At 32.1% G+C, this 15,079-nt stretch overlaps 2 protein-coding genes across 5 annotated transcripts; one reads left to right on the top strand and one right to left on the bottom strand.

Moving 5' to 3' along the window:
• The first annotated feature begins 73 nt into the window (after positions 1 to 73).
• On the top strand, positions 74 to 5,166 carry Bou (glycosylphosphatidylinositol anchored membrane protein boudin). Its single transcript, XM_072900161.1, has 3 exons — positions 74 to 264; positions 1,291 to 1,446; positions 2,756 to 5,166. The coding sequence occupies exons 1-3, from the start codon at positions 201 to 203 to the stop codon at positions 2,971 to 2,973; spliced, it is 438 nt and encodes a 145-aa protein (XP_072756262.1). The 5' UTR covers positions 74 to 200; the 3' UTR covers positions 2,974 to 5,166.
• LOC140669928 (coronin-2B) lies at positions 4,487 to 14,862 on the bottom strand. Of its 4 annotated transcripts, none has more exons than XM_072900153.1 (10): positions 14,360 to 14,500; positions 11,825 to 12,131; positions 8,173 to 8,370; positions 7,808 to 7,924; positions 7,391 to 7,705; positions 6,980 to 7,204; positions 6,704 to 6,913; positions 6,455 to 6,572; positions 5,971 to 6,194; positions 4,487 to 5,894 (listed from the first exon to the last, which is right to left on the bottom strand). In XM_072900153.1, exons 2-10 carry the CDS (start codon positions 11,840 to 11,842, stop codon positions 5,700 to 5,702), a joined length of 1,620 nt encoding a protein of 539 aa, XP_072756254.1. In that variant the 5' UTR covers positions 11,843 to 12,131; positions 14,360 to 14,500; the 3' UTR covers positions 4,487 to 5,699. The 4 variants fall into 4 exon arrangements, with proteins under 4 accessions (XP_072756254.1, XP_072756255.1, XP_072756253.1 ...); XM_072900154.1 differs by lacking the exon at positions 14,360 to 14,500 and adding an exon at positions 12,869 to 13,009; XM_072900152.1 differs by lacking the exon at positions 11,825 to 12,131 and having other exon boundaries at positions 4,487 to 5,891; positions 14,360 to 14,862.
• Between the last annotated feature and the right edge of the window lie 217 nt (positions 14,863 to 15,079).

Raw genomic sequence — 15,079 nt, 5'->3', positions numbered from 1 at the left:
TTGGTCAATTAAATAGATAGGATTTTTGAACACACCTGACGGGTGTCCGGCGACAGTGTGCGTCGTACGTCACGTTACGTCACATCCAGCTGTCGTGAGCGACGCGAACAGGTGGACGCGTGTTGGGAGCGCCGAGTTGTAATCGGCAAAACGGGCGGTCGGGACGCAAAACGATCCGCGGGAAGGTGCGATCTTTTGAAATGGCCACCGCGGGTTACTGCATCGGAACGTTTTTCGTGATACTCTCGTTGCTGGCGAAGACAGGTGAGGTCAACGACTGCACCATTGCATCGCGACAAGTACATTGTCATCGCCGTCCTGGGCGGGGCATATATTAACCCTTTCTCACTTTCGATTCTCTTCGTGTGTGTGTGTGTGTGTGTCATAAGTGAGCAGAAAACTTGAGAGAAATGTAAAAAAAGAGACGACCGTGTGAAAGAGCCTTTATTTTTATTTTATACAAAAATATCGGTTTATTTCGAGAAATAAACCTATAAAATTATCATGAGCTAATTCCCTCTTGCCCTAATCATTCCTGACAAAATTGATAAACCTTATGATAAATTTTATTTATGAATTTATTCTTTTTATTATTATTTATTTCTTCAAAATAATTTTAAATAAATTTTTCTTTAAAATAAATGTTTAATTTTATCAATTTATTTTTTATTATTATTTATTTCTTCAAAATAAATAATTGCCCTAATCATTCCTGACAAAATTGATAAATAAAATTTATCGTGAGGTTTATCAATTTTGTCAGGAATAATTAGGGAAAGAGAGAAAGAAAATATAAAAATGGCGTAAAAGAGAGAGAGAGAAAGAGAAAGAGAAATGGACTTATTTTCCTTCAAAGACAAATGTATTTGTCGTCATGTCATTGTGCAATATGTAAATATATTTGATCATGAAATCATAAATGGCAATAATAAATTATACATTTACATATTCTAATAAGCAAGATACTTGATATAATGTTATAAGGAACAACTAAAAAAAGCAAATTATAGCAGCTTATGTTTCATTCGCTGACATTGGTAATTTTAAATTCACAGTCTATTTATTCAACAACATAAATAAACTTTGTCCACTGTTTCAGTTACAAATAAATCTAACTTCCATTAAATATTTATAATAAAATCAATGTGCCAAGATGTGCTCTTCAATCAAATGGAACGATTTACAATCATGGAATTTATATAATTAGTATATTCATATCATTTGTTCTCCACTCATTTAACGCAACAAAGTCACACAGGATCCAGTTTGATAAATAATATTCTTATTCAGGAAATAGCATCCAGTGCTACCAGTGTAAGAGCATCAGCAACGAGAATCCTTTTCAGTGTAATGAATTTCTAACGAGCGACGTGGATCTCCAGCCAGAATCATGCGACGACGTTTACGGGGCGCAATATTGTGTTAAGCATGTAGGCCGTTTCGAGGGTAAACAGCGAAGATATTTCACACAATCTTCTTGGCTTGAAAACTAACATCATGGCAATGCAGGGGAAATGATTTAGCAGTTAGCAGATCATATATAGATTAAGATCGAGCATGTCGGCGATTCTATATTTAACTATATTAAATTCTTTTCAGATTTTTATTCGCTGTTCTAGAACAATGCTTACACATGTGTGGGATCTTGGAACGCATCTACAAATGAAGTAAATCGCCTGCAAGCGAGTTTTTTAATACATACGCGCTTATTATTTTATTTTATAATGATAAGACCTCTTCATGAATTGTGTTCCAATAATGTTCCAATATCAGCACATGTAAACAACGCACTTACTAATCAAAACTATTTTTCTATCATTGTCAATCATCACATAACATGTAGATGTAAATCATGATTTGTGTAAGGGCATCTAAAAGGGAGAATCTGACCTATTATTTCATAATACATATGTTCATGCGTATAACATCATACATAGCCATGTAATCGATTGGAAATTTAATCATTGCTTTCTCAATCAATCAAGCAATTACCTTGGATTGCTACCAATGTGCATCAGAGGATGAATGGAAATGCATGGACAGTGGATTGGTTGAAAGTGCCTTGGTGCCGACAAATTGTAGTCATGTTTATGACGCGCGTTATTGCGTCAAATCAATCGGCCGTTTCGGAGGTTTTTATATCATGGTTCATCATTTATTGTCGTCAAGTGTGCATGAGTGATCCTTCCTAAGTAGTATTAGTACTCGATTATTTTTCGAAGCAGACTATCTTCTGTCAAGTATCTTTTCCTGTCATATTTTCTGCTCTGAAAAATAATGTGTGATAATTTATTATACATTTTGTTTTTAGAAATAAAAAGTCACCTTTACCATTGAAAGAAATCGACGATTGATATTTTTTTTTGTTTTAAAAATACATAAATTATTAATACAAAATGTATATATAAGAAATGTATAATCTCTCCATCTCTTTGCATGTCACCTGCTTTGTAAAATACACATATATAAATTCCACTCGTTCATTCGTTTTCAATAGTATTTCATTTTTCTTTCACTAGTTATAGTGTGCTTTTCTTCTTAACATTAAACTGCTTCATTTTATATCAATTAGATAATATAAAGTACTTTTGTTATTCAAATTAACAATAAAACAACTTCGAATAATAGAACAATTGCTTCGTCGATATTGCTTCAAATCATAATGGCTTTATTTGAAAAAAAATTTATCAAAAGAATAATTGTACGTTTAAAATTAAACTAGTACACATTGTATTAACGTTGCATTCAAAAATAGGTGGCATCGGTACAAAGAGATTTTGTTCGGCTGTCGACATGGGAAACTACTGCGATTATGTGAGGCAACCGGGTGACAAGTTGACCTATCGCACCTGCGTTTACACGTGCACCGGCGACGGATGCAATCCAGCACCATCTTCTATCCCGAATGCAACATACACGTGGATCATACCTATGGGTTTACTGATAGTTTGGAGAGTGCTGTTTCGCAGGTAGAAGATTCTCAACATCTCCGAAAGCCTCGACGGCTAATCGAAAGTCTGACGAATTTGTTGTTCACTGCAATCAATGAATCTCTCGCCTAAGATTTAAATACTTAAATTTTATTTCATTGTGAGTCTTTATTATCTACGAAACTATTTCAAATTGAAAATCTTATAGTACAAATATTCTGACAAAGAATTTTCTCACATCTCATAATGTCAGATAAAATGTTTTATAAGTCTATTTACACTTTTTAATATATTTTTTTGTTACTTGATTAGAATTTAATATCTCAATTTTTTAGCCAATAGTTACATTTGTATATTTTATATATTTAATATCTATATATATTTCTCATATATATATATATATATATATATATATATATTTATAATAGATATTAGACAATTATACTAGCAAAGTAATACGTATCATCCATCGAAGTGAACTATATCCGTCCATTTGACTTATAAGTAAAAGATGCTAAAAGAATATTATAATTCACAATATAATATAATTTTAAAGATATAATATGCTGCAAACGTCAAATTTTGAAATTAAAATATTTTTGCACCATGTACTATATTAATAATAAAATTTTCTACACTTTAATATGACTAAAGGTTTTTGTTTATTTTATTATCAAAGTTCTGCTTGCCATTTATCATACATACATTTTTTTCTAATATTTTTGTATATAAATTTGTCAAACAAGGTATGCGCTACATTCGTCTGTAATATGCAAGACAATAAAGCTCTTTGGTATTTTTCTGTTGGTATGTTAGTAGGTTTTATGTATGTGTAGTTGGCTCTGATAGAGTCTTAATAATATATAGATTATTGAGAATATATCAGAATTTATATGTAATGTTTATCTAATATATTGATCGAATATATATATACATATATATATATATATATTATATATCATTTTTTTTAATCAACAAATATTATATATAAATTCTGATATAAACATGTATTCAGATATTGCATTATAAGCAAGCTTATAATTTATTGCAAAATTCATATATCTCTTGCACTGTGTCATATCTATCATGAACAGTTATCTTTTTTTTTTATAAATATATCATGAAAATTGCTTTGGATATAAATGTCGAAAATATATACCTATATAAACTATACTTTGCAATATGTATTTTATATTGCCTGTAAAATGTACCGCCTAATACAACACATGTAACTCCTTGCTCTTAATGATGAATGATAGGTGCGTTAGCTATAGAAGAACGTTTCAATGAAATGTATTATTGGCGTGTATATTAAATCTATAGTTATACAAGTAAACAACTAGTGAAGAAAGACTAGGGAATGCTACGTCACATGTTGCTGTATCAGCAAGTTTTTACGTCTACGTCCACACTATGCAATTAACGAAATTTTACACTCACTTGATCACAAGCGATATGTGAAATGTAGCATTCAGGTACTATATTTATCGATCCACAATAAAATTGCACACTGTATGAAAAATACATATACATGTATAAATGTATAAATCATTACATGATTTGATTATTGTTCTTAAGCAGAAATATAATTCCTTACGGTTTTTGCAACCAACAAGATTAATGCTAGAAATATTCTAACACATTTGCTATCGTATCGTTTCTTTAAGCAAGCTCGGCTGAAATTAAACGTCGAGTGTAAATGCCACCTTTCTTAAAAATATATATATGCAATTTCTATCATGGCATTGATTGTACATGATTTAATGATCTTGAACGCACGCATATGTTACTGCACATTGACTATATAAGAAGGAATTTTAAAGATAAAATTTTCGAAATTATTGGAATTAAGTATTATCGTTGCGTAAGTTTAAAGATTTTATCGCCATCCGACATTACGGCAGTGTAGATGGCAGTGAAAGATATATGCAATAGCAAAATGCTTAATATATTAATATGCTAGCCTACTTGTACGTAATACAGCAGCATTAAAGAGCATTGATGCATAATATGACATTCATCTGTAATAGATCAGCAACAAAATTAATTTTATATTCTTATTATATATCCTTGAAAAGATAAATTCAAATAAAAATAAGAATTTATAATACACATGATAACGTATAAAGAAATACTGTCTTCCATGTAATTTCTATCTTCTACAGATTGTATAATATATTAAATAATAATATACTAATTAAATAACCAATAAACATAAAACAGCAATAAGAAAAAATAAACGATTAACAGACTAGTACCAACGTATCGTTCTCAGAAAAAGTAAAATGTGTCATCAAATTGAAATAATATATATGAATTATTCATTCGTCAAAGGATACTATCCTTTCCTTAATTTTTTAATTGTATATAAATCTTTATATGGATATATATCCAATTTATGCATTCAGCTATGTGTGAACAGGTACGATTTTCACATAACAAATGCAGCTTACTTTCTCTGATCCCTTGAAGTTAATATCAACGCGACAAGTTTTATTCTACATAAAAATTGTAGACTAACGGAAAAGTCAGTCAAAACTATTCTGTGCGCGCAAATATATTTTTGTGTATATAAATATTATATAGAGTTAAAGTGTTTCAAGCATGTTGGTAAAAATTTCTCAAAAGCTTAGGCTTTTTCTCTAAATTGTTAGCAATGCACGTATATTCTATAAATTTTAAGTAACCGATCGTTAACTATAGTTTAGCAGTAAAGCTGTTATTCAAAGCCAGTGTCGAAGCGAACTTGCTGTAGCTGTTTTGTAAGCTTTATTGGCGTTGTAATTTTCGTATTTGGTCCTCTAATTCCTTGACTCGCAGTTGACTATTGGCAAGCTGCCGTCGTACCAGCCTCAATTCGTCGGTTTGACGAGCAAATGCTAATCGAAGTTCCGCCTCATTGTTTGGGACATCGACAGTTTCCATAACTTTATTGTCATTAAGTGAAGACGATATAATATTCTTCTGACAGAAAAAGATATTGTCAAATATAAATTATATTAATCGATGATATACATATATACATATGCTATATTCATACCTGCATAGCAACATTTCCAAACTTTTGCTGTAGTTGTTGAAATTTGGTGCTTTGATTGCTAGATGTTTTTTGACTTTTTTCCGACATATCGTGCAATTCCACTGGTCTATAATCCGGTATGGTTTCAGTAGACAGAAACGCAAATTTCTTCTTGTTATTTAGATCAGTGGTCGCAGGTAATTGTGGCTTGTATATTCGTGGCTTATGCGTTGAGATGCTTCCACCTAATAAATTACACAATATTCATTAACATGATTGTTCGATAGAATTTTATTGTTGTATATAAAAGATGTCTTATTTTAGATGATTTACACAAAACTATTGTTATATTATTTGAAATTATTTCATTTTTATCTGAAACAGATAAAAATTTATCCGAAAAATTTTATCGATTTCAAAATAAGATATTCATGTGCGTCATTTAAAATGAGATATCCTATGTACATACATCGCATTAACAAAAAAAGAAAAAAACCCAAGATACCTGTTTTAAGAGAGATTAAGATTGGTGGATTATTCATGCCACTGATCCAGTCTCTGGCCGACAGTGCGGGACATGTTCCAATTGTATCAGGGTATAGATCTTCTTGGAATTGATCACTCTGAAATATAATGCAAAACATTTTTTTAATTGAGAGTTAAAAGAAATAATTCAGATTTTAATGACAGCAGTAGATTATATCTGTGAAAAAAAAAACAATCTAATACACACATATTAAAAATATGAACTTGCCTTCCGAGGTACTATCATCGAGATTGGCTCACACATCCCACGAGTAGCGTGTAACTTGTAAAATCTAAACACCTCACATATAGCAGTATTGATGCCTCTTTTTGGCATTACTCCTAATCCTCTTTGAGGATTCCCAGATATAAATTGACTAAGGTAATGCATCCAAGGCGCTTCGTTAACTACTTCATAATATCGAATATTACCATCGCCCTGCAAAAGAATAATAACGCAATCTTAATCTTGGTTCGTGTTATACATATTTTATATATTCCTTACCTTTCCTGCTAAGAACACCATATTGGTATCGTTATCGTAAAATGGGAAGACCACCCCACTTGAGGAATCTATCGTTTCACACGTTAATGGGACAGTTAGATCATGTTGACTCCATATTGCATACTGTCGGTCCGAATGTCTGCTAAATCCAGTAGTCAAGAGACGTCCAGAACTACCGAGGAACACAACTTTGCTCGCTTTTGTACCGGCGTGACATACCCCTTCCTGTTTGATAATTAACATTATTTACGATACAAAAAATTTTATTTTGCAATTTAAAAACACTTAATTTGTAAAAGTAAATATTATATATTTTTTAACATTATAATACAGGTTTTATGACACACAAGATGATGATAAAAAAATAGGTTCAGTCTTTCACAGGGCTTCGTTATAAATGTATTTACTTACCGAAACGACGATACCAGACCTCGGTTCGAAAACGCGTAACTTCTTATCCTTGCACGTGGTTGCCAACAGGCTGCCATCACGATTCAAGGATATGCTGTAGATTACATCGGGATGCCTGTCGATGACACTCACTGCCTCGCATCTGTTTACATCCCACACGATAACAAGATGATCGAAGCCGGCGCTGAAGAGCACGTTCTCCGCTACCGGATGCCATTCGATATAAGCGATGCGTCGTTTGTGCCCTTGTAACTCTACCAACCATTCAGTCAAGTTTCTCGACAATCCGCCATCCGGTATATGCCACAATTTTATCTAGATAAAGACATATTCAATATTTTATATTCTCTATATTTCGCGTAAATTTCCCACTCGTGGAAAGATTCCATTCAATTTGACATACAAAACGTTACTTACAGTGCAATCATCAGAACAGGATGCAATGATGTTGTCATTAAATGGATTCCACTTGATGTCCAAAACGGGACCGGTATGTCCAGTTACACGACTGGCATTGAAGTCGAGTCGTCCGGTCTATAACGTTAAAATAATAAAACAAATATTATGATGATAATATTAATAAGTACGCGACAAAATTTATAATTAATTAATCATGAATATATCCATTATTATACTTGAGATATATGCTAATTTTGTTTTTTTCATCAATATTGTTGCCTGAGCAAATTTAATTATCTTTATTTCTTGACCGTACGTTGTATGATAGATTTCTTTTCCAAGTAGGACAATCAATAAATCGATAAGGCACAGAGATAACTTACACGATCCAACGATAATACCAGGAAAGCTCCGCCACCCGCAACCTCCGTTACGACGGCCAGAAACTTTGGATTTACGGCGCAGAATTGCGAATCGTGGGCGTTCTTTGTGATCTTGATATTGTCGTAGCATTTCTCCCTTTTGGCTGGCACACCGTAAACATGCCGAAATTTACTGCTTCGAACGCCGCGGAACCACGACTGCAAATATGTTATTACAAGTCCATTTTTCCCTCATTTTTCTGCGTTAATTTCTTAAATTTAATGCAAGCAATTTTAAACAAGAATTATCAAAATAACATAAATATATCACTGCAATTGTTAAAAATAATATCATGAATATACATATAAATAAAAAAAAAATATATATATATATATACATATATACATTTGTTAATTTTTATCTGATTATATCTCGTGCTTTATAGGATATAATGCGCATCCGATGAGATTTCGAAGAAACGTTAAAGAAAAAAATATACTATTCACGTATCATCTTTGGTAAAACTCTCTCTTAGTCAGAAACCGTGAAAAAGAAAGTTACCGGTATCACGAACGGAAATGTACTGATATCATGTTATCAATTGATAATTATGTACTGTATACTTTCAACGAACGTTTCTGAAAATAAAATCGCGACAATACACAATAAGAGATAAAAATGGTTGGAAGAAAAAATGTAGCATTACATTACATGTATTCTTACTACACGTTCGTATATAATTACACTCGTGATAATGAATTCGTTCTGACGAACGCGTATGCGAGATAATAATTGCGTTTCAAAATGCTCTCAAAATTAAGAAACAAGATACTTGTCGAGTATGCTCTCGTATAATATTTTCTTCTGCTTTAGTTTCAAACAAAGATCTCATTTTTAGTTTTTTTCTCTTTTAAATGAGTTCGTTCATTTTTTAAATTGCTTCGTAGCAATTAAAAAATGCACGTAGAAAAACAGCAAAGTCGCACGTGAATGTGAAATTTCTCGAATTCGTAAGTCAACGTATTTCTACCGGCATGTGCAGTGTAGTGCGGTGAGACAGATCGAATTATGCGACTTTTTCTTGTAAAAAAAAAAAAAAAAAAAAAAGAAATTTGCTTCAAAATAGAAGATAAAAGACTCTCCGAGATGTATTGATTCGTGCCATCTTTGATTTATTCAGAGATGAAGATTAAAAGTTTGCTTGTGAAATTAAGTAGAGAATCTGAAGCCTGGTTCTCGAAAAACCGATCAATTATTGTCGCTTATAAATTAGAAACCATTCTTTGATGTTCTCATTAAAATTAACTGCAAATTGATCAAAGATAGTAGATAAACGATGATTCAAGAGATCCTGTACACGAACAATAAGTATGCAAAATATCGTACCCGTCAGGATTTCAATAACTGGTTACATTACGTAATATGTTGTTGTCAACTTCTTACTGCGCAGATAGTGTAACAAAGACGTGATACTTTATACTCTCTTGCTCGATGCTCCTGCATCGTTTACTACAAAGAATTTACGTGGATTTTTTTTACACATATAAATTAAGAAAATATATTAATTTTAGCAATCTAAGAGATTTAAAAAAATCACTTATAGGGTTGAAATAAAAAACTAAATTTATTTATCATGCATAAATAGTATAATTTTGATCAGAAATATATAGAACAATAACTAGATGCAATCACATTAGAAATATAGACTAAGGAAATTATCTAGAAAAGCACACGGTAAAGGCTATAGCCGGATAAGCATACAAAAATGTTATTTTCAGTATTTATTTTTCCTTTCTATAAATATTTGAGATAATCCCATATCGATTTTTTTCTGAATATTTATCAACGAAAGACGCAAAAAAAATATTTTTTTATTAATCTCGAATAAAAGCCCAATTTTTTAAAAAAAGATTGAAGTTAAGAAATGGCTTTTTTAACATGTTTCTTTCGAGGTTCAATCATGAAACTTTTAGAGAATGTTCTTTTTATATGTCTCAATACTCTCAAATTTTTTCAATTTTTTCGAGTGCAACATAGTAAAAAAAATAAAAATCCTTTTTTTTATTATTTTTAATAATAAAACGGAAAATTATTTATTTTTCTTGTAATAATTATAATAATTGTAATAATTATAACAATTATAATAATTGTAGTTATAATTATAATTACACTGCAGGATAGAAATATTTTTTATACAAAAACAATTTTCACAAATATAACTTTTAAATAATCTTTTAAATTGTTTTTGCATAAAAAATATTTCTATCCTGCAGTGTAATTATAATTATAACTACAATTATTATAATTGTTATAATTATTACAATTATTATAATTATTATTATAATTAATACAAAAAAAATAAATAATTTTCCGTCCTATTATCAAAAAATAATAAAAGAAAAAAAGATTTTCCATTTTTTTCATCATGTTGCACCAACTGGAAAAAATTGAAAAAATTTGAGAGTATTGAGACATATAAAAAAAGTATTCTATAAAAGTTTAGTGATTGAACCTCGAAAGGAACACTCATGGCAGGCCAAATGTTATTTGAAAACTCGTCGGGGGCACTTTTAGTATGCTCATCCGGCTATAGCCTTAATTAAATAATTTATTAACGATTATAATAGAGAGAGTTCATTAATACAAAAATTTGTAAATTTTAATTTTCAATTTTTTTTATTTACTTTAATACGATTTATTATTTATGTGCTAATGTATTAAAGATGTTCCGTACTTTTTCTTCGTTTAAATTATCATTGTATTTTATCACATTGTTATTTTTGTGCAAAAGCCGCGACTCTCAAATTATATCAATTTTCTTTAATCTTTTTTAATTATTATATTTTAAAATTACATATAATAAAATAGTTTCTCATTATCACAATTTTATTTTAAAAAGTGAAAAGTATCTACGCGTGTATGCACATCTACACGTCACGGTACATGCGTGCGTTTAAATAACAAGCAATTGAAGCAAATGCAACAATTCGCAAGCAGTAATGATATAGAAATGTATCTTGCTTATTTGTAATTAAAACCATTGGAATGCAAATATAATTGGAATGATTACACGAATAATACAAGATGTAATTACTCACGGTATCGCATATTTTTTTTGGTGATTCTAATCTACACTATTTTTGTGAATCTCTATATAAAACACAATTTACGATATTCTAAATAAAAATTATTCGCTATATACATATGCGTAATTATTTAGAGATATTTTCAGCGATCGTGCGTAATTTTTCAGAAATTTATCCTGCGCGATAAAAAAGGAGAAAGGGGGATGATTATATCGAAAAAAAATATATTCACAGAATAATATCGCAAACCAAAAAATAGGATGAGAAAAGAGCAATCTTAAAACTATAGATAGAGACGTTTCCGGTTCCATGTCCACCTGTTAAAGGTCGTGTTTTCCACGTCACTTGCTGTCTACTTGTTTACAACTGAAACGAATTAAATTCATAATTTGTAAGAAAAAAGATTCAGCTATATCTATACTTTTCAATCCAGATCTCTGTTTGCAAAAAAAATCCCTTATTATATATGTTAATTAATTTTTCGCTCTTACAAATCACGAGCTTGATTCGTTCCAGGTTTATAGAGGTCACAGGTATTTCCCTCCGGTTTCACGATGTTTTCGCGGGCTGGTACGAGGCTACTCACCTGCTTATTGTTGGTCATGTCTGACGTTAATCGGGAACTGGAGACAGCCGATGCTCGACGAGTACACGTGCGCGGTGAGACGATCGTCGCCAGTGCACAACGGGGACACGGTAATCGACAAGCCGGGACCCATGCATGTGCAGGTGGTTGGAGAAATAGAGAGAGAAAGAGAGAGGGAAGGGAAGAGGAAGAGAGGAAGGAAAAAAGAGAGAGAGAGAGAAAAAAAGAAAGAGAGAGAGAGAGAGACAAGAGATGTGGATAATATTGCAACCAACTCTACACAAGTCGTTCTCTCACGTCGCGCTTACTAGAAGAAACAAAGGGAAATGAAACACGCGTCTAATTAGCAACCCATAAAATCATATATAAAGTGATATGGCTATATAGGATAAAGGTTTCTTTCATGTGTTTACACGTCATGCGCGCGCTATGTATACACGGGGTGTCTGAAAATTACCGGATGTCCGTTTAATGATCGGATCTCTGTGTGGCAAATTCGATCAAAAATATTGAGATATAAATAATTGTCTAGTTATATAAGTGAAACAGGGATTTTCTTGCGAATCAAATGACAATAGGATATTTTTCAGGTAATATCTTCAGACGGAATTTAACAGAATTTTCAGGTTTAATTACAAGGATACAAAAATGCGAAAAACTAGAGAGCCGATAAAGGATGATTCTCGTCGACTTTTTCCTTGGGATGAAAAAATCGATTAAAAAAATCTGTCATTAAAGGAACACACTGTATAATGTAAACTCCATTATGGACTGTACGTTACACAGCTCCGGATTAAAAATGTTCCCTTCACAGTATCATCAGTTTCTATCATAAATAACATGTCATCGAATGAGCGAAAAACCGATCGTTTCTTGTTCGACTCATCAATTTCGTCGTTCTCGACGTGCGTTTCATCTAATTTTATTATTACAAAATCGAGAATATATATGTAAGTACATATATGAATATGTACATATGAAATTGCAAATCGTGCTTGGACTCCGAAACTGATGACCTTACTTGAACTCATTCTTGATACATACGTACAAATGCGCCATGCGGGAAAAACTTGCTTTCCACTATCTCTCGCGCGACACTTATAGCGATTGAATAACAAAGGGATTACGAGATCGAGAAGGAATGAACCACATGCGCTCGCGCAGAGAATCAGATCGAGAAATACGTAACGAGAGTTCGAACGTTCAATCGCGCCAGCTGTTCAGTTTCTACTGACGAGTGATCGTCTAGTGCTGGTAAAGTACTCGCGGAATCTGACGTTTCCTGTCACTGCATTGTCATCGCGTCAATTTGCGCATTATCACTCTAAAACTGATACTTTTACATTCTTCCTCTCGAATATACGTTTATCATTAATACATTTTTTTTTAAATTTAATTACTTTAAATTCGACATTTATATTTTAATTAATTCAAAACTCTCAAGACGTTCAAGTAAAAATGCACAGTATGTTTTCATTAAAAAGAGATCTCGAGAAAAATATTACGTTAAGAAAATTTATCAGGGTGTATACTCAAATTCTGTAAAAAAATTCCATGAAAATTCCAGGATCTTCCAGGTATTTTTGTTCAAGATTCCAGATAAAATTAAAATATTTTTAGGTGCAATTTTAAAATAAGCTTATTTATTTTAGCGTATCATTTTTTGACATAAACAAAAAACATATATTTTAAACAATTTTATATAGACATAAACAAAAAATATAAATTTTAAGCAGATTTTAAATTTAAAATATTTTAAATTTTTATAAAAAAATTTTAAAATAAGTACTTCTTCGACATTTTTTAAATTCCCTGAATCCTAACGAAATTCCATGAAAATTCCATGATTTTTCAAGGTATAATAAAATTCTCTGAGAATACCACGTTTTCCAGGTTTTTCCCGGGAGTATACACCCTGTTTATATATAATAAATAATATAATAATGTAACTATAATTTTAATATAATTATAATTCTTCAGAATTATTTAGCATTGTTTTTTTTATTGTTAGACATGTTATGTGTCCTTTATACCGGAAACGGCAGTGAAAAATTATCGAAATGTCCTGTGTATGTCCCGTATGTCATTTGATCTGTCATCGCTTCTTATCACTTCCTACTCCTACGATAGAATCCATATAAAACTATCACATGCATGCATATCAAACATAACAATGAAGCATAAACGATATGTGAATAAATAAATAGGCCGTTTGTTTGTTTACATACTACGTGATTCCGCTATATCAATTTAAAGTTCCCTCACACGTGAAATCACACGAGATATCTATTAGCTAAATCGAAAATCACGATTAGCAGTGCAAAGTGATTTGTAAAAATTTACAATTACACAATAAAATATCAGCGCGTGCAAAACTATACATTATAATATTTCTCTCTTTACAAAAAAATCCATCCTCTTAGAAAATGTCGAAAAAAAACCAAAAAAAAAATGAAAATATCGGGTAACACACTCGGTGTAATAACTCGATGTAAAAAGAAAAAAAATAATGATCGTCTGTCTCTCTGTACTCACTTTACCGCTAGGCTTGTAACAGGCCCTCGCGTCTACCATGTTGTTCATGATCGTATGCTGTTCCTCGGTGCCGTCGAAACCCAATTTCTCCGCTAGTTCCTCCCTCGTGCGTATCATCTCCCGGTGGACGACGTTGTATCCCATAGACCTCGCAATCTCCGCGCAAAATTCTCCCTTTCTTTAAGGACGCCTATCCCTCCCCGGAAGTCGATTTACCAAGTCAGTTGACGCGAGACCGCTCTTTACTTTACCGGCATCGCTTACTTCTCCTCCTATTCCTCTTCAACGCGTTCCTCGTCAATCGCGAAAGTAGCGAAAGTACGTACAAAAGCACAAGTCGAACACGTGCTGCAAGGCACTTTCAATATGCTCGATCGGAAATTTGTTTAATCACAAACTCGCTCGCATTCACGTATACACGTACGCACACGCGTACAGTATCGATCTGACATACCGCGTGTAAACACAATGACATAAGCAAGCGAACGCCACAAAAAGTGACAGACAGTGATCCTCTATGTATTTATGTATGCATCGTAGCTTTGAGAGTCACGGTGTACGTGAAATAACTAGAAGAACAAGTTTGCACGATCGCAAAGTACACAGAGGAATCGACCAATCGCGTGTCTAGAATAAAGAATGCCAGGAATACGGGTTGTCATCGACCGGACTGTGTGGGACGTTCCGATTGGTTGCTATCGCAAGAACCCTAGAAACTCT

This window comes from Anoplolepis gracilipes, chromosome 10 (genome assembly GCF_047496725.1).
Source record: "Anoplolepis gracilipes chromosome 10, ASM4749672v1, whole genome shotgun sequence".
Lineage (NCBI taxonomy): Eukaryota > Metazoa > Arthropoda > Insecta > Hymenoptera > Formicidae > Anoplolepis > Anoplolepis gracilipes.
The sequence above is the reverse complement of the archived record's forward strand: the minus strand, read 5'-3'. Positions and strand labels throughout refer to the sequence as shown.